At 39.5% G+C, this 27,898-nt stretch overlaps 2 protein-coding genes across 6 annotated transcripts; one reads left to right on the forward strand and one right to left on the reverse strand.

Moving 5' to 3' along the window:
* Positions 1–25,590, reverse strand: LOC116067208 (very-long-chain (3R)-3-hydroxyacyl-CoA dehydratase-like). Of its 3 annotated transcripts, XM_035999224.1 has the most exons (13): positions 25,572–25,590; positions 14,643–14,833; positions 12,912–12,957; positions 12,620–12,693; positions 11,961–12,125; positions 10,298–10,349; positions 10,032–10,142; positions 7,659–7,786; positions 4,996–5,108; positions 4,805–4,911; positions 4,560–4,691; positions 2,693–2,877; positions 1–2,634 (listed from the first exon to the last, which is right to left on the reverse strand). In XM_035999224.1, the coding sequence occupies exons 2-12, from the start codon at positions 14,721–14,723 to the stop codon at positions 2,801–2,803; spliced, it is 1,086 nt and encodes a 361-aa protein (XP_035855117.1). In that variant the 5' UTR covers positions 14,724–14,833; positions 25,572–25,590; the 3' UTR covers positions 1–2,634; positions 2,693–2,800. The 3 variants fall into 3 exon arrangements, with proteins under 3 accessions (XP_035855117.1, XP_035855118.1, XP_035855116.1); XM_035999225.1 differs by lacking the exon at positions 25,572–25,590 and having other exon boundaries at positions 10,298–10,346; positions 14,643–14,902; XM_035999223.1 differs by lacking the exon at positions 25,572–25,590 and having other exon boundaries at positions 14,643–14,902.
* slc22a18 (solute carrier family 22 member 18) lies at positions 16,707–27,898 on the forward strand. 3 transcript variants are annotated; one of them, XM_035999221.1, is made up of 11 exons: positions 17,053–17,214; positions 18,834–18,931; positions 19,033–19,178; positions 20,245–20,377; positions 21,967–22,079; positions 24,748–24,858; positions 25,234–25,334; positions 25,459–25,560; positions 26,599–26,719; positions 27,247–27,480; positions 27,515–27,898. In XM_035999221.1, exons 1-10 carry the CDS (start codon positions 17,053–17,055, stop codon positions 27,432–27,434), a joined length of 1,275 nt encoding a protein of 424 aa, XP_035855114.1. In that variant the 3' UTR covers positions 27,435–27,480; positions 27,515–27,898. The 3 variants fall into 3 exon arrangements, with proteins under 3 accessions (XP_031179420.1, XP_035855114.1, XP_035855115.1); XM_035999222.1 differs by having other exon boundaries at positions 27,247–27,440; positions 27,475–27,898; XM_031323560.2 differs by having other exon boundaries at positions 16,707–17,214; positions 27,247–27,898.

Here is a 27,898-nt window from a genome sequence, read left to right on the forward strand (position 1 = left end):
TATAATTGTCAGTTCTCACCATATGAACTGGTTCAAACAACGTGTAGAACTTTTATTGTGTTGTATGTTTTTGTTTGTAGAAAAATGAGACAATATCTGGAGAACAACTGCAACACACACTCACCTGTATCATTTGACATGCATCAACTGTGTCGGCTTCAGAGTTATTATAGTTTTGTATTTTCATTGGTTTTTATTTTAATTTCATCTTTATGTTTTCAATTCAGTTAGTTTTCCAGAGTGGGTTTGCACGTTTTAGTTTAGTTTGTATTATTTAAAAAATATTAGTTTTAGTTTAGATTTTATTAGTTTCAGTATTTATTTTTTTAATTATAATATGGGGGGTATTTGCCAGGGGAAAGATTTAAGAAGTTCAGAATAAGTATTACAATACAAACACCGAGACATCTCAGTCTCTATAAATATATGCACCGAAGCCTCATCAAGCTTGTGTTGACACATTTGATCAAATTGACAAAGACTAAAATTAAAGCCATTTCCTGTATATTTTTTATTTTAGTCAGTTTTGTAAGTACACAATATTGTATCAGCATTCATTTTTAGTCTAGTTTTTATTTTTATTTCAGTTGACTAAAATGTTTTTTTTTTTACACCTACTTTTAAGTTTAGTTTTAGTTAACTATAATAACCTTAGTGGGCTAACATAGAAAACAACAGGTGCAGGTGTTGCCTTCATCTCAGTGTCCACATGTCGGATCCATGAGGGTGGAGAGGAAGCAGCGTATTTTTAACTCGATTTTTCAATAATACCACTAGGGGAGCCAAAGTTCTACATCTTCAAATCCTACACATAGTGGCTTTAAAGCAGAGAGAACTCTGGAGATGCAGTCCGTCTAGAACTGGCAGAAATGCACAGTACTCGGTGGAGTTAGCATTACAGTGTTAACAAGCTAAAAGCATTTAAAATCAAAAAGCAAGTTAAAATCTTTTTATGAAGCCTTTCGTCCTCACCCTCCATTTCTGTCATTCTTTACACTTTGTCCTATTCTGCTGTTTATACTCTTTCAGCACGCAGTAACACAAAAAAATATCCTGAAATGGCAACAATCAATACTTCCTCAATTGCGTGTCAGTCCGACATCCCCTCTCAAATTGCAGCGCCTTTTTACTAGGTCAAACTTCACAGGAAGTGAAAGAATGGAGATCTTTATTCATCAGCTAGCGAATGCTCCCTGCCTTTCTTCAATAAAGAGAGAGGGCTGTGAAGTCTGATGGCTAAACCTCAACCAACTTAAAATCTTTTGCCTCTGCTGTAAAGCAAATAATAGTTTTATGCGTTTTAAACAATCACATTACATGATTCATTATGTATCATTCACAGTTAACAACTTTAAAATCCTGATTTTGAGCCATGTCCCTCTTGCATCTTTCAACAAAAACAGTTACACTTTCGCAGGACAAACAAACATTTGTAGGTCATAAATGTGTGTTGTTACCAATTAAACTTATGTAAAGGCCAGCAAGAAGGATAGTGTAAGCAGATATAAATATTCCTTTCTACAGTAATTTGCATGGCTTTGTTATTATTCAAAGCAGTGAAGGACAAGGCTCAGTGTTCGTAATGCACCTCTGACAACAACGAGCATCTAAATTTGATTTATAGTTAAGAGCCAAAGTCTTTTCATGCAAAGGCATCTGAAATAATCTCTATCGATTCAAGAACCATAAAAGTGGTGTTTTAGTTTATCAACTTTACATCGCTGCAGACAGATTTTTTAAATAATCTACAAGTTCAGTCAACTTGCAGAGCTGTGAAACTTGCTTGAGATTGTTGCCTCTTCATGCAGTCGCAAGCAGGAACAATTTTCAAACTCTCTCTAAAATACATTCCGACATTTGAGAAACAAAACAAGCATTTTGTTTACAGGCTTTTCAGATAATAACACCCAGACGAAAACAAGCAAACGTGGACATCAGGGAGATGAACATATTCATTTGCCGACTCTTGCATTTAAAATAATGCAGAAAATTCTACATTCCCAGAGACCGAAGTGTCCTTAAACACACCAACTGAGAGAGAATCAAAACTGTATTGGCTTTCAATTGCATTAAGACACAACAACAATGCAACAACATATAAAAGTTAATCAATATTGACTGTGAAGGATCTGGTTTGTAATTATTGGGTTAAAAGACCATTAAAACATGTTTTGAAAAGCAGTTTTGAGGGTAATAACATTATTTTTGAACCAACCAAGGGTATAAATAAAGCAAAAATGGCTGATCTGTTGCAGTGAGTTTGTACAAGGAAATTGTTTTCCTAAACCACATTATTTTCAACTCTAAAACAAATTACTCCTACATGTTTATAAAGTAAACACTTCTCTCGTTACCCTAACAAGGAAATCAACAGAGAAATCCATAAAATATTTCTGTCATAACAAAACCTTAGACAGTGACTGCAGACACGGAGATACAGTAAATCTTCATTAATTATGGACATTATTAAGAGAATAAACATGGTAGTAGTGAAGCACTGGATCAACCTGTACAGTGTTCTAAAGTGAGTTGTTGAGATGTTACAGTTTTTTACAAGATTTACAGGATTTGGTCTGGAGAAGTTTAACAGTTCACGCGGTGGAATAAAGTAACCAGTACTCCATTATCAGGTCACGGTGTGTGTGTGTGTGTGTGTGTGTGTGTGTGTGTGTGTGTGTGTGTGTGTGTGTGTGTGTGTGTAGGAAGATGATAAAAAGGCAATTAGAGGAAAAGAAAACAGCTGCTTTATCTTTATGTGGACGGCAGTTCAGGGTGTGTGGAAAATAAAGGTGGTGGTGAGTTAGTGGACTTTCCTTTTCCTCGAGCGGTATCGTCTCCTCCGCTGCTTGTACAGGTGGCGGAAATTGAAGAAGAGTCCTGGGGAGAAGAAACCTCTGTCAGCATTACGTTGATACACTAGTTTATGTTTGTCTCAACAGATGGCTACACAAACCTTTTTTTTTTTTTGTCAGCGCAGACAAACACACAAAAAGCCCTGTTTGCACAGCACTACACAATTAATTCATTAATTCATCCACAGCATTTCCAGAGACATGTTTGCACAGGACTATAGTGAAAATCCAATAAAATCCCTGTCTGAAAATACAGTCAGATTTTACGATCTGTTTCCCTATGAGTTGACAAAGTAAAACCTAAGAAGCATACACTTGGTAGCGTGCGACTGCTTAAAAAAAATAACAACTTTAGATTTTCCAACGCTGGCCAGTGTTTAAGATTTTCTGTGTAACTTTATTTTTTTTTTTTTTACATTTCAGGCAGGCACTACCTTCTATTCAATTCATTACAATACGAAAATCAAAGTGCAAAGAATCTGAGCATGCTTGGGTTTGGTAAAGTAATCCATCACAGTGAACATCATGGGCCCTATCTTGCACCCAGCTCAGCGCAGCGCAAAGCCAGACGCAAGTGTCTTTGCTATTTAAAGACCATCCAGCACCCACGTCGTTTAAATAGTAAATGCACCTGCGCCCATCTTTTGGCCCATGGGCGTGCTGGTCTTACAGGGAGGTGTGTTCAGGTGAATTCTTGGCCTATTGCATTTGGACACGCCCTAAACGCACCTGCGCCATGCACTTCACTTCACGCCGTGCGCTTAGATTGTTAAAATAGGGCCCCATGTCTCCTTTAATTTTTTTAATCAGTGTGCACTTAAAAGAGATACCAATGGCAGTAACTACAAAAACAAAAGCAGATTTGACTTTTAGACTGTGATGAACAAGTTTGTAGCTTGAGCAAGTTGATTTTTATGGTGTAATGAAATGAAGGCAATTGAAAGGAATTTGTCATAAATAAGGTAAAACGCCCCCCCCAATGGGCATGAAGTCCCAGTTTGCCTTTTACAATTATAACAAATCAACGGACATCCTGAATTTCCTAATATTTAGCTTGTTATTCAGACAACAACCTGAAATAATTAATAACCGTTGAAAACTATGATGTTTTCATTTTTATTTCATATTTTCTTTTTTTTTAGATTATTTTTTGGGGCTTTTCCCTTTATTTAGTGACAGTGAATAGATGTGAAAGGGGGAGAGAGATGGGGGATGACACGCAGCAAAGGGCCACAGGTCGGATTCGAACCCGGGCCGCTGCAGGACTCAGCCAACATGGGGTGAATGCTCTTACTTGGTGAGCTAGAGGCCGCCCCTTTATTTCATATTTTCATCAACGACATGAAAACCAAATGATTGTGATTATGAACTATTACCTTTTTGATTTTATCGTACAGAACACACTTTAAATGTAAGACATTTCCTCTTCAAAAGCTGATTTTGTTAGCAACCTTTTTGACCTGACTAATTAGCAGCCTCTTTCATTACTTTTATGCAGTAACGCGTCTTGTGTTTCTTCCGGTAATGTTAACTAACGTTAAAAAAAACCCTGATAGCAGGTGTGCCAGCAGCGTGAGCGTACCAAAAAGGTAAGCTGACTCAACATTATCAAGGTCTGTGGGTGTAATGTTAGGTTTTAGTTGGCTGTTTTGTTCAGATGTAGAAGGTGAGTCAGAGAGGATGGCAGTGTGTTAGTGGATGTCTCACCCAGGAACATGAGGACCAGGTAGAGCTGCAGAGTGTAGGAGAAGCTTATAGAGTGTCCCAGCAGCGCAGGGAGGCGGAGGCTGAACAGATGCGTCTCATCAAAGATGGGCAGGGACTGGATCACAGCCACCGCTGGAAACATGCACAGAACGACAAACTGTCAGCAACGACTAACATGTGTACCCCTTATACTTTCCCCCGACTTTTGTTTATGCCACAATTTTCTCAGTAAACTAGTCACTAACCTTCAGCCACAGTCCCCAGCGGGTACAGAGGGATCCAGAGGCTGTATCTCAGCCACGTTAACAGCTTCCACTCTGTGCTGATGCAGGCCAGCATGTAGAATGGGTACCTGATGTGGAGAAGGAAGAGCTGATGTTACAGAAGGCAACAACACATGTTCACCAGAGATGGGGGGGGGGTGATCTGAGCGGACCTGAAGATCTCGATGGTGCTCCACAGGTAGAAGACGAAGAAGACAACAGGTTTGTTCTGCATCTCTTCCAGACTGCCGAAGATAACAAAGAGAATGACGTTTCTCCCTGTCACCTGCACATCACAGAGCACAATAAAGAGAGATCTCAGATTAACCACACTAGAGTTTAGATGAACTCAAATCTTAATGCTACAGCATACGGTTTAGACAATGGTGATCTGCCAACTTTTCCAACAGTTTGAGGAAAACCCTTTCCTGTTTCAACAAGAGAATAAACGTGTGCACAAAGCTACATCTATAAAGAAATCGGAGGTCGTCGGTTCAATCCCCAGACCAACAGGATACAATCTGGGTGGGGAAAGTGAAAGAGCAGCATTTGTCCCTCCCTCATTCCCACCACTGAGGTGCCCTTGAGCAAGGCCCCCAACCTCCAACCGCTCCAGTGGAGCTGCTCAGTGGCCAGCAGATCTGACTGTGGTTGTACTGGGCAGCTTCCAGGTATGAATGTGTGCAAGTGTGTGAATGTGATCAGGGCGTTCCTGCAAAAGAGAGGCTGCCTCTCAGTGAACCTTCCCTGAATAAATAAAGGTTAAATTAAAAAAAAAAAATGGTTTTCAGACCTCAACCCCATCCAACCCCTTTAAGGGGCCAGTAACCTCCATTGGAACTGTTTGTCAGATGGTCGCACAGGCAAAGCAACGTTTGAACAATCTCAAAGTCGCTTTTAAAATTTGTTAGATAACAATTTCTGTCACTTATCATGTTTATAACTGAGTGCAACACTATGAATGCCTTCCAGGTCTGAAAGTAGGGCTGCACAATTGATCACAATTTTATCGCAATCACAATATGGACTAGTGCAATATCCAAATCGCTGGGGGGTACACTATTTATTAAAGGCAAAATATATGTCAAACCATTCTGAATTAAGTATTGTGGTGTTGCAGAGACGTCGCAGCCTACAAATCCTATCCTACAGCTTGGTGCAGATCCTTGCAAAAATCACACTATGATCATTTTAATTTTCAATGAAAATGAGAATAATGATGCAAAAATGATCATTTCCTCCAATATCGTGAATCATATCGCAATCGCAATATCAGTCAAAATAATGGCATTTGGATATTTTCTTCATAACGTGCAGCCCTACCTGAAAGCAGAGATTTGACTTGAAGCGTAAATAAACACATTTACGCCTGTGAGACGTGAGGTTGCATGGATTGGCTGGAGTCTGAATGGGATCAAATCCCTGCAGCCAGGTTCCAACATCTGATGGAAAGCCTGAAACCTGAAGAGTGGAGGCTGCTTTATCAGCAGATTAGTCTATATCCACAACGTTCCACTTCCGGGATTGCTGTTTATCGGTGTTTTAAGCCCCCAACGTCTCACTAAGATTAGGCAATGGTTATGGTTAGGGTTAAGTGCCTTGAAGTCAATGGTCGCAGCGCTGCCTTGAAGTCGATTAGGCAATGGTTATGGTTATGGTTATGGTTAGGGTTAGGGTTACCGGCAATTTCCACTGGATGCGGAACGTCTGCGGTCCGGCTCCGCTGTGGAACGGCTGCGTGCTCCGCCGTCCGTCAATACCCACCAGGTCCGGATTTGTTGCGGCACGACTGCGGCCATGACTGACAGCTGTAGTCACGAGGACCCACAATATCTCGCGAATTCACGTAGAATAGAACCACAAAACCAACAACAGTTTGTTTCCATCCAGAGGAGTAGAGGGGAAACAACTCTGTGCTGTGTTTTCAAGGTGTAGTGCAGGGAAATATGATCCGCCGTGAGCACGGTGTATTTTACTTTGAAAATTAACCGGATTTTTATTTTGTTTCTGTGCTCGACTTCCTGTCCCGCACTATCTGCCGTGTGCTGAATTGCTGCGGAGCTCTCCGGCGTCCGGCAAAAATAGAAGCTCTGCGTATCTGCTCCGGAGGGCTGGGACCGCCGGAGCTGGACGGAGTAGGGACGCAGACGGTCCGCAGTCAGTGGAAATACACACATTGACTTTAATGGAAACCTAATGACTCCGTCGACGTTCCGCAGACGTCCGCATCCAGTGGAAATTGCCGGTTAGGGTTAAGGTTAGGTGCCTTGAAGTCATCGGTCGCAGCGCTGCCTGGAAGGAGACGTTGGGGGCTTAAAACACCAGGAGCGGGATTGCTCAGGTGCTACCAGAAATTCCGCCGGATGCACCTCTTTTCAGCCAGATGTCCGTTTCCTTCTGCTTCCTTTGTGTTGGCATTTTAAACTCCGGTGGGTTTATGAGGACTATGGTTAACTGCTCCTCAGATCTCTGCAGGGTAAATCCAGACAGCTAGCTAGACTATCTGTCCAATCAGAGTTTTCTCTCGCGTGACTAAAACAATTTTTAAATGTTCACATGTTCCACCAAAACAAGTTGCCTTCCCGAGGCAATTTTGCAGAGGCACTGTGGCTCCGTGCGGCGCTTTGCAATGTGAGACTATCAGCAGATTGATGCCCATGGTTATGGAGTGAGATGTTTAACTATCCCATATGGGTGTAATGTCTGAGTGTCCACATACTTTTGGCAACAGCGCATATGTGAATACTCCTTTTACGATTTACAGGAAATATTTTTTGTTTTTGTCATCAGGCTTGAAATCACAATACAATGAGAAGTGACTGTCTCCCTGTATTACCTGTAGCATGGCAGGGAGAAATCCAGTCTTAACCAGACCCAACAAGGGATTAATGACCTCGAGCACGGCCATCATCTGACAGAAATACATCATATCAGCCGTGGTGTGGAAGGTATCATAGAACGAATCTGTGGCAAACAAAAACAAGACATAATTAAACAGCACATTGCATGAGCCACTATCCATAATCCTCATCATTTGCAAAACAAATCCCTGCTGTGTCGTGTTCCTGTTTCAATTCAAATGAGCTCATCTGTGAATAGCTGCTCACAAACAAAAACACAGACCTCTCTCTTTCGCTCTCTCTCTCTCCTGCTTGTTTTATTTTACTGCACGGTTGTGCTAATTATGTTTATATGTTTTTGTGTTCCATTACCCTCACCCAGAAATTGCTAATTACAGTATTTTATTTATTCATTATTTAGTCTATAAAATTCAAAAGCTATTAAGCAGTACAATTGTTTGTTTTGTTCCTGTTTTTTTTTTTATTTTTTTATCTTTATTTACTCCATCTCTGTACAGTCTGCCAATTCTGCTTGTACTTAACTGTTTCACCAGTGTCTTTGTTCTCACTTTTACAGAGATTCGTGTGATGTACTGAATAAAGCCCAAGAACAATACAACTGACATTAAGGAGACTAAAAATAAAAGGTTTCAGGTCTCTGCAAGCAGCCGTTTATGGCATACTGAATTGAACTGAAAATAGCAGCTGCCTGGAAAAGTGCAAAATCAGTCATTAAACGTTCAGTATGTCTGTGAAAATGGTTGGCAGTAATGTACACAAAGGTAGGTAAGACTGAAACGCAAAAAACCACACTTTTAGGTCCTTTAAATAAATTGTTCAAAGTGAGATTCAAAAGGTGAACTCGGTCATTATTGTGGTTCTTATCTTCATTGTTTTGGCCATCTCAGTTATGATAACTCTGTTAGAGCTGCATCGATTAATCGATCAGTTGTCAACTTTTAAATGAATCACCAACTATTTTGATAATCGATTAGTCGGTTTGAGTAATTTTTTTAAGACAAAAGTAAAAATTCTTTGATTCCAACTTGTTAAATGTGAATATCTTCTAGTTTCTTCTCTCCTCTGTGACAGTAAACTGAATATCTTTGAGTTGTGGACAAAACAAGACATCTGAGGACGTCATCTTGGGCGTTTGGGAAACACTGATCCACATTTTTCACCATTTTCTGACATTTTAAACATAACATAACATAGCTTTATTTGTATAGCGCCTTTCATACACAGAGTGCAGCTCAAAGCGTTTTTACATCCAAAACATTCAACACAACTCTCGCAGAAGCACATTTAAAGCACGCAGTGCCAACAGTATATTTGCACTGTTGCACTGGTATTTTGCTTATTAGTTGACTGAATAATAATAATAATCATACATAACATAACATAGCAGGGACAGATACAGCATGACATGAAGGAGAGGAGAGGGGAAAAAAAGCAACTCTCAGACTATCCTCATAAAGATAAGAACAGTGTGGGAACAGGAAAAAACACCTCAGCACATAGCACACAAGCTTAAAGACCAAACAACTAATCCATTAATCGAGAAAATAATCAACAGATTAATCGATTATGAAAATAATCGTTAGTTGCCGCCCTAAACTCTGTACTCACCACGCTAATAGCTGAGATCTAGAAACATGGAGACATCAATAAAAAAAAATGTCAGACATGACACAAAACACGAGCAGCCAGATGACCAGAATAAGAAAAAAAATAAGAAAAACTGTATTGTTTGTCTCGAGTGACAGAAATTTGTCTTGCCAGGGCAGGCTCAAATGACATAAAATACATATCAGAACATAAGGACAACAGACAGGTTGTAAACAAACCTGCAGTTAAGCCCAACTTATCTGGAAGAGCAAACAAATGCGAACAGTAACATTATTACTCAAACTGTCCGTTGTAAATATCTCAGTTTACAGACGGACTTCCTACATTAACTTTGACCTACCATACATACCGTAGTTGTGAGCATTCCGGTTTCCTGTGCAATGAAGGATTACTACTGACACTGGCTAAACTGTTGGCTTGTTTACAACCTGTCTGATTGTCTGACTGTTTCTCGCACCTTTGGACTTGGTTGTGGCGATGTTGATGTGCTCCCAGACCTCAACAGTTAACTTGGTGAGAACAAAATGATGGCCGATAGGAATTACGGCCCAAACTACAAAAATAAGACTGAAGCTTGCTGTGGTCGCACAACCTTTAATTAACATGACACGTATAATTTACTTTGGCCAGTCAGAATTATTCTCTGCAAGTAACTTTGCCTTTCTGTGGCAGATTACCTGGATGTAAACATCACTTCATTGACTCACAAGTGTTGGTTTTTTGTTTGTTTTTTTACAAACCTTGACCAAGAATGAAGAGTCGAACCGTCATGTTGACAAAGATCCAGGAGAATCCCAAGAACTGCACCAGGTTGTACATAAACAAGTAGCCTTTCTTCAGCCCGAGGTATGCTGAGGGACAGAAGAAAATAACTCAAATGAACTGATGCTAACGTTGCTAAACCTCCTCCTACAGGACAGTACATGTTAACATCAATGACAGCTCATATCAGAAACATTTCTGAGAGCTTTTGATGTTTGCAGGTGAAGAGCTCAGCGTGACTCACGGTCTTTACGAACTCTTGACTCCACACTTATCTTGTTTATCTTCTCCTCCTCCTGAAAGACATCACATCATCAGAATCTCACTCTGCAATGACCAAACATGTTCTTCATTGTGTTTTCTATTTACAGTATGGCAATCTTCACTTGTTTTAATATAGTGAATGTCAATGATGAACTCTCAAAACATCACAGGAATACATTTACACAGAAGTGTGCATTAACAAACTAGTGCAGTTTGTAGAGCAATTAGTGATATTCACACAGTGTAACATTATAAAGTGTTGTTTTTTTTATTTAACTGCTAATTTGAAATAAGAAAAGGCCCCATAAGAAACTTGATTGATCCCATTGGAAATTAAAGAAAATGAAAGTGTCTACAAAATAACCAAAACAACAACTTTAGAGGATTTAATCAACAAAATATGAAGAGGCAAAAATTACAAACAATCACGAACAAAAAACAGAAAAGATTGATTGAAATAATGAAAGCAAGAAGTAGGCCTGGTTAATATTGCAAGCTCGGTTATTGCTGCAAAAGTTTTGGTTTGGAAAACATCTTTGTCCACCAGCTCCAAGCCAAACAGAGTGGATCAGATGATGGAATGACTTCTTGACTACTTCTTTTGTCTTTGAAATTTGACTCTATGTCGTTGTAAATGAGAGCCACCCGTCAATGATTTCTCAAGTATAAATAAAGGTTGAATGAATAAAATTACTCTATGAGAAATAAACGATCTTCTCATTTGTTTTATTCGAAAAATGGATTTTATTGGATCATTTAGGAAAACTTGCATAGCTTTCCCGTAATAGTCGCCATGTTTTTTTTCTCCGAGTGAGAGGTGGCTTTGTCGAGTCATGTGTAAGAGGGGTTCACATTTACTTCTCAGTGAAGAAGAGAACTGTCATGCAGCTTATTTAATTATTTAATCACGATTTCTTAGCTTTTGAATTGATATCACAATTCTCTGCCACGATTCTTATCTCACGAAGTGTAATGTTTATTGCACACATGATGAACCATGACAAAACAAAACAAATTGGCAGTACCAAACATAGACTTTTTTGGCACCTATAGCACATTGCACATCACCACAAGCCTGTAAACATAGAGGGCTTCAATGAATAAAGAAAATAAAGTACATACTGGCCATTTAAGTACAGTAGGCTACCAGAAATAGTGACGTATAACACACTGAAGTAAATATGGTCCTGATACAGGCTCTATCTGAACTCCTTGAACATGTCTTAACATAATTAAAACATGCCAATGTCAAATGCTTTCAATAAATTAATTAGAGAAAAAAAAGAAATAAAAAAAATAAAAAAAATCGAAGTCATTTCAAAATTAAATTGGGAACAGGGGTTCGCAATTTTATAACGATTTATCGTGCAGGCCTACATGCCAGACCAGAATGAGAAATGCAAATTTTTGTGGGCATGAAGAGAAAAAACAGGCTGAAAGCTACACCCAGACCTCTTTTATTCTTGTAACTGTCCTAACTGAGACTATTATAATCCCATAAAACCTGTTTGCATTAACAAAGACTACATTTGGTTGCCTTCACAACAGACTCACGCCAGCTTTGCATTAGCAGTCAAAACTCTTTTCCATGGTAGACAAAATGTTACTCTCATCACAGTGGTCTTTTATTTGTTATTTCCTACCTTAGCCTGAAGCTCCATCTCTGCGTCGGACTCGTCCAGCCAGCGATCAAAGTCCGGAGCCAAAAACAGAGGCTTCTTTTCCTGCAGCGTCAGCCGGTCCCACCAGCGCTCCTCCTGCTTCTTGATCTTGATGTCCACCTGACGCTGGGTGGACTTATGGTTGATCTGAAAACAAAGTATTAGAAAATGTATATGAGGTTGTTTTTTTTTGTTTTTTTTAACTTTGACACAGAAGGAAATGACAAAATGTGAGTACAGTTGTGGAACAGTTTGTTCTTTTGTACCCGAGAAGAAAACAAGAAGAAACTGTGCTGCAGTTATGATAAAACTGTGGATTTTTCATCTGAATAGCAAAAGGGAAATTATATGAAATGTGCTATTGTGCAGAAGTTTGTATTGGCAGAATATGTTAAAAACTAGAGAAATAAAATGGTTGGTCTTTATTGCGTTTTAAGTTAAATGCCATTGTTTTGTTAAAAATATTTATTTCCAGTTATCTGTAAGTTAATACCAGACACTGTGGGAAATCAAATCAATAGCTGACCTTGTGCACTCTGGCATTTAATTTAAATTGTATTACAATGATGCAAAAACAACTAATTTCGATATAACAATGGATTTCACCACTTATTAGTAACAGATGAATAAAAGATGAATACCTCAGGACTAACAGGTTCCAGGAACTCCAAACTGAACTTGTATTCATTATCTCCTTTAGCTCCATGGCCCTGTGCTGTGGAACAATAAGATTATATTTTTAATATTATAACAATATTAGGCTTTACAATGTGTTTCATACAGAAATTGCTATCATGACAGATGTCATAAATAATGTGAAGGTTTGTGGAATATTTTAGAATGTTTCACTTCAAAACTGTCATTGTGCAACTGTCTTGAATGGTTCTTATTAACATATTTTCCCTCTTTACATGCACCAATGAAAATACTAACCTCTGAACTGAAGTATGTTGTTTTCTTGCAGGCGGATGTCAAGATTCTAAAAAACACAAAAGGCAGCCATCACAACCAACCCGACACTGACGCACAATGTAAATTAAAGGATAAGTCTGGTAATATTCGATAATGTCTTACTGTCAATAAATCCCATGAAAAGATCAAAACAAATGTTATGCGCTAGTCTCTCAATACTTAGTTACTTCCCTACCCTTTCTGTTGCAATAAAGCCAACGTCCATTGGTTCCTGCTGAAGACGTAAATCTAAGAGACTGTGCTCATTTGTGTGCACGGTTCAAAGTTAACTTTTTCTTCCACCAGCCAAATAGCTAGTGAATGTTCAAATTTTACGAGCCACTCAATAGATTACCATTGTTTTTCTGGCTGGTGAGTGAAGCAAATCTACCAGCCACTAGATATTTTACCAGCATTTGGCTGGTAGATGGTGCTAATTTTGAACCATGTTTGTGTGTGTTGTATTTCGAAAGGCTCAACTACAGTTAGTGTCACATTGGTGTAAAGGAGCTGAGAAAAAAGGATTTGTACCGTAATGTTTAATGTTGTAATTTATTTTTTGTTAAAATGGATTAGTAAAAAATTGGTATCGAAAAAGGGATCGTTCAGGAACCAGTGTCAAAATTCCGATAACGGTATTGGCATCAGAAATCCAAAAAAAATTCAAAGACATCCAGCCCTCAACATGACAGGTGTTCTTCTATCAGCCTGTTTCAGTTCTCCTAAGAGGCTTAAATAAGATCCATAACAACAATGAAAGGCCATGCATCTTTTATAAGACATTTGTCTAACAGATGCAGGACGAGGATGGAGAGGAGGGGAACCTGCATTTTATGTTACTAATGCAAACACACGGTCAGCAGAATTAAATTATAGTAGTCGGTTAGATACTCAGTGATGAGGTGAAGACGTAACCCACCCAATCTGACTAAATATTATAGATAATTCTGACTACAGGGTTTGACTGGCTCAAACAAATCATTAAACATCTTAGTGTATTTTGAAGTTGAGCTGGGCTTGGTATCTTGGATTGGTCAACATTTAACTGGAATATTATGGTATATGATTTGACATTTCAAATACATTGATATTGTTAAATTGAAATTGATTGACTGATCTGATAATATCAGAAGTATTGTCGTAGTTGAACTATGGAGAGTACCTACAAAATAAGGAAGTCAAATTGTCATTTTCAACTGTTATTCTCCATTAATTCATTCATGTTTTATAATGTTAGTTTGGACAACAACTTTTTTGCGACATTACAGTGACGTTAAACAGACATGCACGTAGATATACTGTGGACATAGCATTTAACGTTAACGTTATGACTACGAAGACAGAAATTAAACGTATAACGTTACCCGTTTGAGTGTTATTTAGGCGGCAAAAAAACATAAATACATTTTCTGAACACAGAACAAATGTGTATTATTAGTTTTCTTCTGGCCATCACAAATAAACGTTAGAGGTCAATTTAGCCATATTATTAACGTTACTGAACATCATCACTTAAGATAGCTAGCTAACGTTAACGGTTATGCTAACCGTATCGCTACAGGAGTAACGTTACGTTAAACCCACCACAGCATTAACATCATAACATCAGACATTTAAACACATTCGCACTTGAGCAGTAAACGACAGGTTTTTGTGAGTTAGCTAAAGCTGAAAGCAGCCAGTTGGACGTTGTGGTCCTAACGTTAACGTTACCTTTGTATCGCTCAGTTCCACCCGGAGGAAAATCTCTCCATGCCGCTGAGCCCAGTAAACGTGAGGAGTGAGAATCTGCATTGTCACTCTGTGGTATCTGCTATCTACATGCTATAAAAATGAGAACAATTTAACTTAAAAGCATGAACCGAGATCCTCATCTGACAGTCAGTTGACTTCCGACAACCCCCAGGCACACAACAGAGGGGATAGGCTATCACACCGGAGCATACTTCCGGGATGCAAGTATTTCCCCCCCCCCCAAAAAAAAGAAAACGTTTTTTTTTCCCAGGATGGCGAAGGCATCTCCCGCCCTATTCTGACTGACTCTGTCTTTAATTGGTGTACCCTGACATTCTTACCCTAACTTCAACCAATCCCACTCCTTTTACCTAAACCTAACCAACCCCACCAACGAAGGCACCATGTACTAGCCAATCAGAGGGGGCGGGCCATGCCTTCCTTTTGGTAGATCGCAGGCGCTAGATCACACCCATACATCTCGCACCACTGGGACGTATTAAGAGAACATACACGGATGATCACTTGAGCTTTGCGTCAGTCATTATTTATTTATGACAGCCGAAGACTGACTGTAACGGAACTTTCTAACGCATATAGTTCCCCCATGCCTTCGCCATCCTAGGAAAATAAATTGGCTTCCGGGAGGAGGTCGCTCACGGACTTCAAAATAAGAATGTTTTTCCCTGCCCAAAAAGGTTACATTAACGTTTTCTAATTAATTACATATATTTAGCATTTCATAACACACTGCTCATACTGTAGCGTGTAGGCCTATTTACCCCTTAGCTGTTCATTCTGTATATTACCACTCTATGACTGTGCAGTAACTGCTTTTTGCACTTGTGGTTAGATGCTTCTGCGTTTTCTTGTTTAGCAAAAATATGTACTGGTATTACTATTCATATCTCACTACCGTTGGGGATCCTGTCCCTGTCCCCCAGGTTGGAAACCACTGTTTGTGAGTCATTGTGGGTATCGGTTATGTCTGCTGTGTTCATCAGCAGTGGCTTGTCTCCAATTTCACCTCGCTCCTCCTTCTACTCATGCTGAGCAGGAAAATGCATTTAGTATTCATAAGACATTTAATAAGGACAATATAGATCATTATTTATGTTTGTAGATTTGCTTGATGACTTTATTGTAGTTAAGGGTGTGAATCACATATACTTTATAAAATTATAAAATTACTGGCCAAAAAAGAATGCAATTGCAAGTAGAGGTGCAGCAATGAATCGATTAGTTGTCAACTATTAAATTAATCGCCAACTATTTTGATAATCGATTAATCGTTTGAGTCATTTTTTTATAAAAAAAAAAAAATAAGATTTCTCTGATTCCAGCTTGTTAAATGTGAATATCTTCTAGTTTCTTCTCTCCTCAAATATCTTTGAGTTTTGGACAAAACAAGACATTTTAGGACGTCCTCTTAGGCTTTGGGAAACACTGATCCACATTTTTACCATGTTTTGACATTTTTATAGATCAAACAACTAATCAATTAATCGAGAAAATAATCGACAATTAATCGACTATGAAAATAATCGTTAGTTGCAGCCCTAATTGCAAGTATTTGGGTCAAGATGTTATCCATGAATATTGGAACTGTATTGTCATCTGTAGTATCAGCGCATTCTACCACAAGAGGGCGTAAGAGACTGCCTTTCGTTAAGTACACTGTGATAATTTCCACTTCAATCATCCCTTAACTCGAAATAATATCCAGGTTAAGGCATGACATTATACTGCTCAAATGTCCTTGCAACTATATGTTGGCAAACATACAGTTTACATCATGCATCAATATTCCAGAACTAGGATCTATTACAGGCAGTGGCCATTCAGCTGCATATAGGCTAAGTACTTTTACTTTTGATACGTTGAGCACATTTTTAATTTAGGGTACGTTTTGTCAACTATTATTTTGTTTTCTTAAATTGTGGTATTGCTACTTTCACCATGTAAAATATGTGAATACTTGGAGGATACTTACTTTGGAGTTGTAGTACAACTTTTACTTAAGTAAGGTACAAAAACCATGTGCTTTGAGCGAGAAAACCGAAAAGTACGATCAAAGTAGGATATATTGAATGCATCACTGTACAAAACGTCCCAATTTCCGGGCCACGGAACTTTATTTAAAGACGTTTATGTTCGTTAACATAAACAAACATTTGGAATTATACTTTTTAGGAGTAACGTGTACTCTAACGCCTTCCGGTCGCCTCTCTGTTCAGTTCCAAGGTACAACTAACAGGTTAGCTAAATTATGTGAGAGTTCACCGAGTCAAAGGGTATCGTGTTTCGCAGGTTGATTCCATAGACTAATAGTCTATGGTTGATTCCCACCGGCTGTGTTAGCTGAACTCTATGCGGTAACATTAGCAAAATGAGTCGAAGAGGAGAAACAACCGAGGAAACCTCCAGAGCTTCAGCTCCCACCCAGGCTAACGTTACAGACCAACCGAAGAGGATGAAAATTATTCACGTCGTTTACCTCATCGCTGCTTTGGATATCACATGGATGTTTTTACAGTTTTCTGTCACCCCTGTAAGTATTTCTATTATGGCAAGAGCAGGAAGCTAAGATTTCCGTGCCTGTCGTGAACGCAAGGACGCGTCACTGATGTTGTTATTGACAAATGGCCATGCTTATGATAAGTGTAAAAGTGATTATGTGTATTATATGACACGTTAACAGTAGTTGTCTTTGTTACAATTTCACTCATTTACAGCAGCACCCTCACATCCTCAGTTGGGGGCAGTTCCTTCAATACCACATAAAAATACTTCATTACAAGTAAAAGTCCTGCATTCACAAATGCACTTAAATAAATGTACATAGGCGTACGTATTATCAGCAACATGTACATTGACTTAATCAAAAGTTCTCATTATTGCAGTCAGATTGGCTTATGTCATTGTTATATAACGTTAATTATATTCAGTGCTGGAGGAAGTAGCCTACTGTATTTAAATCCTATAGTACAAAGTAAAAGTCCTAATACCTAGCGCGCTTTGGAGGAGGTTCTGGCAAAGCGAGACTACCTAATAGGCCTACCAAACACGTTTTAAGACAAGTACAAATATTTGGCTTTGAATAATTATTTTAAGCACATTTATAACACACTGTTCATACTGTAGTGTGTATCTACCCCTTAGCTGTTTATTCTGTATTTGCCACTGCACATATTTACATAACTCTGCTTTTTGCACTCCTGGTTAGATGCTTAACTGCATTTAGCTGTTTAGCAAAAAATATTTCCTATACTGGTATTCATCTCACAGATGTTTATGGGTCCTGTCCCTGTCCCCCAGGTTGGGAACAACTGTGCAAAAGCATTCCTATTGTGGGTTTGGGTTATGTCAGCTGTGTTCATCAGCAGCTGCCTATTGTTTAGCAAAGTCATTATTTCAAGTAGCTCAAGTAAGGCACAGTTACCTGTAAGTGGTACTAACGTTTAGTGTTCAAATAAATATATTTAGTTACTTTCCAGTTTCCACCTTTGTTTTTAAGCAATAGGCCACACCCAGAATGCAGAGTATGTCAGAACTGTCTGCTCGGTTACATTGGTCAATGATCGATATGTAATAAGGTATTTTAAAAGGGGCTTGGATGAACTGGACAAATCCAGGTGGTTTATTGTTTTAGGTAGACTGTTGCCAAGTCTTGTGACCACTATTACCTTTGGACTAGAGGCTGCAAGGAACTGTGGCAGAAATGGAAATCATAGGACACAATGTAATGATGTAACCAGAGAAACAAAAGCAGAATCCCAGTACAGTAAACATAGACCAATCATATATAGGCTATAAGGTTTCTCTTTCTATTCTCTAAAATAAAATGCTTGAACAGCTTTTTCCAACTGTGACCGTGAAGTTGACTGCAGAGGGTGCGGGAGAAAAGTGATTTCCACCCAATAATCTTTTTCATCACTATCTTCCATCGCTTGACATGACATGAATGTTGCCATAATGTACATGATATCCAGAAAAAAACGATGGTCACCCAAATAAAGTCACAGTTTGGATGTGTTGACTGGTAGAGGTGGTTTTCTTACCTGGCAAGAAATTCATCTGATTTTTAGATAATACCTGCTCTAAGCATGTTAACATGCTACACATGATTGTGTGAATTTAAATATGTGTTTTAATTATGTGTCTGTCTAGTATTTGGCGAAGAAACTTGGCTTTGACACCTTGTGGTTGGGTTATTTACAAACCATGGTCGGTGTAATCCAGCTGATTGGGGGTCCTATGTTTGGAAGGTAAGAACAACATATAAAAGTGTCTGTTATAGCTACTTTTACAGACGTGCACGAAGGTACCTACACTGTTTTTGGTTTCTGGGTTTTGTTGTTGTCTGCAGGTTTGCAGATATCTTCGGAGCACGAGCAGCTCTGTCTCTGGCGTGTTCTGCAACAGTCGTTTTCTTTCTGCTGCTGGCCATAGCAGAGAGTCCTGCCATGCTGTTCATCCACAAACTCCCCACAGTCTTCATGCATGTTCTACCTGGTAATCACCACTCATCTGTCAATGAGACAGACACAATCCTGCTGCTCACTCAGTTCAACATTTTAAAGGTCCAATATGTAGGAATTTCTCCCATCTAGCGTTGAGATCATATATCGCAATCAACTCTCTCGCACCACGCAGTTCAAAGTACGTATTACAGCTACGGTAGCCTTCACGCATCAAAAAGCCGGTTTCTTGCTCTTTTCAATATCCTTTTTCTTTTTCTGGGCGAAGAAGAAGACTCCTGTTCCTGAAATTTGGATTTTGAATACGTGTGGTCCTCCATGTTTCCTTCTTCAAACTTGCCGTGGCTGAGAAGCTACAATACCCATTAGCAGCATTAGCAGCAGCTGTGAGTTTATCATGTGACAGCGAAAACACGAAAGGCGGAGCAGTATGTCCTGTATGTCCCTTACCGGCTAACGTATTTCAAGATGGTTGACAGTTCATGCGAATGCAAATGTAACATTTCAAGCCAATCGGAATACTTGAAATTGATGGTGGTGGTAAATATTCATGAAAAAGGACAAGTTTGTGAACGGGCAACACAGATTTTGATAATGAACAACTAAACACGTTACACACTGGACCTTTAAACTTCAAACCTAGATTATAATTTAGTCTAGAGTAATCACTCGTTGTTATTTATTTATTACTCCTTCCGCATTTCTTGCTTTGCTGACTTTGTGGTTTAACTAAGTCTGTAATCATGACAGAGAGGATTAGGGCCAGTGTTAAGAACAGAAACATTAGAGAACAAAGTCATAACAATACCGGGGGGAAAAAATCTCGAAATAATTTTTTTTTTCAAGAATTTTGTTGATTATGGAAATACATTAACTTTTTCTTCTCTCAATATTTAGAATTTATTCTCAAAATCTCATTTCCCCCAGAAACCATGAAATATTTAGTATAGTTCAAAGTTTCACTCTTATGCACTACTTTACTTTTTTTTTTTTTTTTTTTTACAAATACCATTTTATCCTAATTTTATTTTTTACTCATAATCCTAAAAATGGATGCAGTTTCACTTGCTTTTATTTCTTCCCCCTTCTCCTGTCTGCAGCATCTCAGATGGTCGTTGCAGACCTTTCAGAACCTGAAAAACGGGCTGACGCTTTATCCAAACTAGGTCTGTGTTTTGGCGTCGGTATGATAGCTGGCTCCACGTTGGGCGGCCAGCTTAACACACGCTATGGGTGAGTGTCACTGTATGTGTGTACGATGACTTTACATCGTGTGATGTGCTGAAGGGTGGAGAGGTGGATGGGGGTTTTATCAGGGGGTCAGGGTTTAAAAAGTCCCATAGATAATGACAGGTGGCTGTTTTTTTGAGCACTTGGATACACTGCACTAGTTCCAGGGATCATTATGGTGAGAAACATACAATCACAAAGTTTTAAGGGTTGGTTACCCAAGTTAAGAACAACTTTGGCTGCTCCTGAAATGTCAATGATTCAAATCATCAGGACCTTTATTTTTGATTACACACTGGGCCACTGGAAGCTCTTTGCTCCACTCTCTTTGCCAATGTCTCTCTCTAAAGTAAGACACCTTGTTACATGCTGCTGCCCCTGTATGGGGCCGTTATTGTAGCAGCTATTTGCCATGTGTGTGGAGAGGTGTGCAACTGTATTTCTATTCATGTGTGTAATCAGATCTGTTAATGTGTGAAATAATCTCTATATATGTACTGAGATTTGTGAATGTGTAAAAGAATCCATGTGTGCCTAATTACATTTGTAAATGTGTAGTAAAAAAAATCTCCAAATCGGTATTCAGATTTGTAAATGTGTAGCCAAATCTGTAAATGCATACATATTTATTGGTTAAAAAGAGTATTTTGCTCAAACAGCAATTTAAAGAGTAAATGTATATACTAGCCTGTTTGACACCAGACCTTCTCAGTTGTAACTGAGAGTGGGTCTGGGCAAGGTTCATTCGCAGCCCATTTCTAAAGGGACGTCACCAACGGACGCCGCTCAAATGCCTCTGGGTGCAATTGGATAGTCCTTCAACCAATCAGACCAACGATCCGGGTGACGTAGCAGCGACAGCGGCATCAACGGGTTGCTGCGCTTCGGTGGCCGCCATGTTGAATGTAAACAAAAAGCTGCTTGCCGTTGTCACTGCCCGATGTGAGTCGAGTGCAGATGTGAGTCGCGCGTGCTCAGATTTAAACTGTTTACGGCATAACGTGTCATACTGAAATTTGTGAAATCTATAAAATAATAAACGTTTCACTTTACATACAATAACAGAAGATGGTAATCATTTCAAAAACGTTGTAGCTATCTATGACTGTTTGGTTGCTAACGTTAGCTCAAAACGCCATTAAGTTACAGCCTTTATTGTGTTTGATTGCTAACTTGTAGCCAGCAGCAGCAGTCATTTCAAAAACGTTTTAGCTATCTATGATTGTTTGATTGCTAACGTTAGCTCATAGACTGTGCGTTAGCTCAAAAAGCCGTTAGCATCTTGTAGGCTACTTGTCGCAAAGTGACTCACATCTGCACTCGACTCACATCGGGCAGTGACAGCCGTCGCTGCGCTATCGTCATCGTGTATAGCCCGCGTCAACGGTTGTGATTGGTGCCTCGATTTGGAAAAATTGGAAATGGGCTTGAATGGACTCTTGGCAAGACTGACTTGCAGAGCAAATCTCAAATTTACCGGAAGTTCGTCAGGGTTTTCCCAGGTTATGTACAGTATATACTATATCTATAGTACACCTAAAATGGCCAAAATATTTGTCCACCTAACTCTGCTTTTACTTTGCATTTCTCAGGGAGACATTTACTGCAAGTTTTGGTGCTGTGGGGAGTGCCTTCAGTTTACTATTGGTTTTAAAGTTCATCCCAAAAACTACCAAAGATCAAGCTCCAACAACCAAGACAGACAGTAAGACACACTTCCGTCTTCTACACCTAGCAGTAATGTTCTCTGCTGTTTGGGAATCTGTATACAATGCTGATATTTTCAGGCTTATGGCACACAGGCATTAGGAAGTAGGAGTTAAAGTCCTACCAAAATCACATCCCTCATACTTTTTTGCAGTAAAAAATAATGTCAGATGTTTTTTAAGATTTATTTACAATATTTTTATATTGTTAAAATAAAGAAATTTTTTTATTTTGGGTAAATATCAGGAATACTCAGAAAGGTGAAAAAGTAAAAACAGAAAGGTTTATGTTATGACTACCAATTTCCATTATTTTTATAATTTCTGGTAACTACTAATTTTGGCATGGAAGGTGTACTATAATATCCATGAGCCTCACCCACTGTTGCAATGGAGAATACCACAGTCAGAGGTTTGATCATTGGATATGTGGACAAAATGCGGCGCCATAGTTACATCCAAAAATTGACCCAGAATCCAAAAGTAAACTATAGTGGAGCACATTACAGAATTGTAAGCTCTGTGATTGGATGTTCCTTGCTGTAATGCACCTTGGGACTTGTAGTTAACTACTCCCTCAATGTTTTTTGTACACAGATTTCAAATTTTATTTTATGTGTGTGTGTGTGTGTGTGTGTGTGTGTGTGTGCCCAACAATAGAATGCCCCGCTCAACTGTAGAATGTGTGTGTTCTTTATCGCATCGCATTCTGTTGGAATGTCATGTCATAATATGGGTCTTTTTCCAATGCAGAGGTGACAAGAGAGTAAACCTTTACATTTCAAATCTCATTGAGATCCAGTGTGAGTCTGTAGAAAATCAACAGGAAAGATGGAGAGCTTTCAGAAAGGCGACATCGATGACAAACATTCGCATAAGACAGGCCCCATGTCAGCTTATCACCATTATGTCCTGTCATCAATCCTTCCCGATGCTGAGCGGGAATATCTCTGCACGAAGAAGAAAAACAAGGTCCTCGAGAAGGAAAACGAGGTCCTCAGGAAGAAAGTTGACTTTTTGATGACTGACGCTGAGCAGTTCAAGGCAGAGCGGCAAAAAATCCAAAAGGTGATTAAGAACAGAGACCACCAGCGGACCCAACTGCTGCACTGCAAGAATGAATTGTCGGTGTTGGGTAAGAAGATGGCGATCAAGGAAATGGACCTGAGGCGGCTGCACAAGCAGACTGAGGCCCAAAAGGAGGAGCTGGAGTCCACGAAGACAGAGCTGCAGTCGGTGAAGCAGGGTGCTGTCGCCCAGAGGGCCGAGCAGCTACACCTGAAGGAACGACGGGACCAGGTGATCAAAGAGCGAGACGGCCTGAATGACATGCTGCAGCGCTGCAAAAATGAATCCTCCGAGTTGCGTGACAAGATCAGCAACCAGCAATCGACCATGAAGAAGAGGGTCAGTCAGTGCATAGAGCAGATGAAGCAAATCCATCTCCTCAAGCTGGAGAACCAGACACTTCAGAAGGAGAGGGGCATCATAGACGGCGATGCAGAGGTCCAGAGGCGGGAGCTCCGAAAGTGTGAGGAAGAGCTCCACACACAGAAGGAGAAGCTCAAAGAGACCAAAAGGTTGCACGCTCTTGAGGATCAAATAGGGAAAAAAATACTAATTATCCAACAAAAACCGTACACGCTCAAAAAACCCAGCCCAGAGGTGCCTCTCCAGAAGGTTGAGTCCTTACAGAAAGAGCTCCTCGCCCAGACTGAAGAGCTGAGGAAAACCCAGAAGCGGTATGAGGAGCTGCTGGAAAAACTGACAAAGGTAGCGGCGCAGTTCCTGCAGTGCCAGGTGACGGTCAGAGACCAGAAAGAAAAGCTCAAGGCAGTAACAGCAGAGAGGGACATGTACAAAAGTCAGACTGAAAAACTGGGGATTGAATTGGCTGACGTAAAAAAGGGGCACCGCAGTGAAAAACAGCGCAACAGAGCGGCCAAGAGGATAAAGAAAGTCAAGCTGTCAACTGGAGACAGATTAAAGGTGTCCCATCCTCCACCAATCACCAGTAAAGTCCAGATGCTATCCGAATTAAGCATTGTAGGGACAAAACTTTAAATGTGCTCTTGGATCTGCGCTTGGTTGACCAGCTGTCCGAGGAGACTTTGCCTCATCCAGGGGTTTTTCTCGTCTTCTCAGGGAGCTCCGGCTGGGTCTTTGTCTATCAAGAAATTTCTATATACAGTAAAAATAAACTGACTTAACTTGATACTGATCTAGTTCTTTGTTGTTCTTGTTAGTGTAACAGTGTAAATGTGGCATGCACGGTTTGAATTTAATAAAAATGTAATGTAAATGTAATATTTGTAAGATAATAAGAGTTAGACACAGCAGTACATCTACATTATGTGTTTATTAAAACTAGTGTATTGTTTGCAGGGATAGACAACTATACATTGTGTGTTTAAAATTGTTGTTTTAAAATTGTGCTACAAAAAATCAAGCTTGCTGGTTGGAGAAGAGAAGATTTTTCAGTTCATTTAGTTTGGGAGGAAAAGTTGTTATTTTATATGAAAAAAAAACACCTAATTAAATAAGCATGAGCTGCACTTTTGCCTGTGTGCTTCTTAAATCCTACTGTAGGGTTTGAAAATTTGAGTTAGAGATTATGTAATCTGGCAGGTATCAGTTTTTGGTCTTTTATTCTTGAATTTACTACAGGTGAAAACAAAAGCAAGTCAATATTCAACCTGGGAGAGATCACAAGACTGATGAAGTTTCCAGGTGTGAAGCGGACTTTTCTTGTGAAGATAGTTGCAGGTTTGCCATCAGGTAAGAGTTCATCTGAGAAAAGGTTTGATCAAAGATACAGGAATGTATTTACTTCAATATATTTATCACTTTCCATTCCAACTCTTTCATACATAAATCAATAAATCGTGACGGCCTGATGTGTGGCCTCCCACTTCATTTTCATGATGATTTATTAGACTGAATATATTGTTATGTCTGAACAACTGTTTATTTAAGACTATGTGTTTAGAGGCCACTTTTATAAATCTGACTGGAACATGTAAGAAACATAACATAAGTAATAACGGTCTGTTCAGTCTGGGTTCACAGGAGTTACATTTAAACAACTTTGGACATTTCATTGAAGCACTGAAACTCAAATCAAATGAAAGAATTGCTCTTCTCTTTCCTCAGGCATATTTCAAGTGATGTTCTCCATCATTGCAATGGACTTCTTCAAGCTGCAACCTGAGCAGAATGGCTATCTGATGGCTTATTTTGGCATATCCTCAATGGTAAGAGTCACACAGATTGAAATACAAGAGAGGTTGATTGTGATTTCAGTGACTTACGTATGTTTTAAAGGCTGCAGCTCATGATGATATCAGCCTGTAAGATAAAACCCGGATGTGTGTTCAGGTTGTTCAGGGAGGAGTGATCGGTCGGCTGACAGCGAGATACTCTGAGAACTCGCTGCTGCTTCTGTCCATCGGAGTTTCTTCTTTGGTGGGACTGGCTCAGGTACACACAAACACACACACACACATACACACACACTAGAGCTGGGGAGTATTTAAAGTACATTATGTGTTTATTAAAACTAGTGTATTGTTTGCAGGGATAGACAACAATACATTGGGTGTTTAAAATTGTTGTTTTAAAGTGCTCACATTATGCTTTTTGGCTTTTTCCCTTTCCTTTATTGTGTTATATATCTTTTTTGTGCATGTTATAGGTTTACAAAGTGAAAAAGCCCAAAGTCCACCCCAAAGGGACTTACCATCTCCAACAGAAAACACTGTTCACAAACTGCTCCAAACAGCTCTATTGTAGTCCAGCCTTTACTTCAGAGACAAACGTGGTCACTTTGTAACACACGTTATAATGCTCACCTAGCTGCTAGCGTGGCACGCCCTCATACTCTGCTTCTGACTGGCTAGTAGTCCTTACCTAGGTACTGCGCATGTGCGACTCCCAACAAAGATGGAACAGAAGTGAGAGGTCTCACTCTGTAGCTAAAACAGAGAGCTCAACACACAGGGTGAAAAGAGGAGCTGCAGCAACGTGCAGTACAACTAAAATATGGTGTTTTTTGAAAATTAAACCATGTTAACCTATTCTGGTACAACCTTTAAAAACAATTATGAACCTGAAAATGAGTATAATATGAGCACTTTAAAATAAATTGTGCTACAAACAAATCGAGCATGCTGGTTGGCAAAGAGATGAGGAGAGTGCTGACCTAAAGGTTAAAGAAGCAATTTTGTGACCGGGAGGTCGTCGGTTCAATCCCCAGACCGACAGGATGAAATCTGGGTGCGGAAAGTGAAAGAGCAGTGCTCGTCCCTCCCTCATTACCACCACTGAGGTGCCCTTGAGCAAGGCCCTTAATCTCCAACCAAGCTGCTCAGTGGCCAGCAGATCATACTGTGGTTGTACTTTCTAATGTTTTCACATCTACAAGAATTCTTTCTTTAGGCTCAAGTGATTGGCATTTGTTTATAATGAAAATACTCCTCAGTTGGATACTTTTATTTAGATATTTCTTTCTTTCTGCAGGCTTACATGCAGAATGTGTTCCAGTTTTGCCTCATCGTCATCCCGATGGTGTTTTCTCTCAGTGTGTTTAATGTCATCACAGACAGCATGCTCACCAAGAGCGTACCGTCCTCCGACACAGGTGAAGTCATCCTGCTTTTCTGCTTAAACTACATTCACAGCAACCACGCAACGTACGCCTGGCAATGCGAGACTACTCAATGTGTGACTGCATCCGATTATAGCTACTTAAAACAAAAGGAGGGAAAGAAGTGCAACCTTACAAAATTAAAATATCTGATGTTTTAGTGTCAGGTGTAAAATGACCCAAACCTACGGTGGCCGCCAGAAACTGTAAACTGGATGCAGCGTTTTTCTGTTGCATTTGTTTTCGGGGTTTGCGTGCTTTTCATTTAGCATCGTTTCTGTATTTGCAGCGCGTTTATGTATTTGGTTTTGATGTGTGTATTTGCAGCACGTTTTGCTAAATGCTGCACGTGTGGTCAAATTAAGTTGCAGTGCGTTTGTCCCTGTCGGCCACCGTACAAACCGAAACAGAAAAGAATCTGAAAACTACAGGCTCACCTCATATCAGAAACTGACAATTAACTGACTTGAAAATGCAGATTACTAAATTGTTTATTGAACCCACTTTGCTCTTGTACTCAGGCACGATGATGGGACTGTGTGCATCCGTCCAAGCTCTGCTTCGCACAGTCGGGCCGACTGCTGGCGGCTTCCTGTATGTGAACTACGGCATTTCGTCTATAGGCTTAATGCAGTTTGTTGTGAATATCGCTGTGTTTGTGCACCTGCTACAGCGTCGCCTCAAGAAGACAGACGTGCAAAAGGAATAAAAAAAACCCCCTCAGTTTCTGAAAAGCTGTTTTTCATATTGAATTCGTACAAAACCTAATAGAGGAAGTGGAAATTCAATGTTTGATTTTTGGGAACAATCAGTGTTCTACAGGTGCATATATTTAAAGCACTCTGCCACAGTTTACATGATCTGAAGTCTTTCTACTTCTTCATTATTCAGATTTTGTATGATTTGTTTATTCTGTGGTGGAGATTCAGGACTGAACCACTAGATGGCAGCAAACCCTCCATTTTACCTGATGATGCTTTTATTTTCCAGGGTTAATCATTTACATTCACATTAGTTACACTTTTGGCAGACATTGAGATTTTATTAAACATCATCAGGAATTAAATTAAATATAAGTACAATCCTAATTGAACATAGTAGTATCAGAACCATTTTTAATGAAAGTTTATTTTCCTATTTGTCCTATTGTTTTTCATTAAACCTTTAAAAATA

This window comes from Sander lucioperca, chromosome 3 (genome assembly GCF_008315115.2).
Source record: "Sander lucioperca isolate FBNREF2018 chromosome 3, SLUC_FBN_1.2, whole genome shotgun sequence".
Lineage (NCBI taxonomy): Eukaryota > Metazoa > Chordata > Actinopteri > Perciformes > Percidae > Sander > Sander lucioperca.

Coding starts and splice junctions, on each gene's coding strand:
- LOC116067208 (XM_035999224.1), bottom strand. CDS start 14,723: ATGCAGATTCTCACTCCTCACGTTTACTGGGCTCAGCGGCATGGAGAG. Junction 12,958..14,642: donor TGGAACTGAGCGATACAAAG/GTAACGTTAACG, acceptor TGTGTTTTTTAG/AATCTTGACATCCGCCTGCA. Junction 10,350..11,960: donor AGATGGAGCTTCAGGCTAAG/GTAGGAAATAAC, acceptor GATGTCTTTCAG/GAGGAGGAGAAGATAAACAA.
- slc22a18 (XM_031323560.2), top strand. CDS start 17,053: ATGAGTCGAAGAGGAGAAACAACCGAGGAAACCTCCAGAGCTTCAGCT. Junction 17,215..18,833: donor TACAGTTTTCTGTCACCCCT/GTAAGTATTTCT, acceptor GTGTCTGTCTAG/TATTTGGCGAAGAAACTTGG. Junction 25,335..25,458: donor ATTTTGGCATATCCTCAATG/GTAAGAGTCACA, acceptor ATGTGTGTTCAG/GTTGTTCAGGGAGGAGTGAT.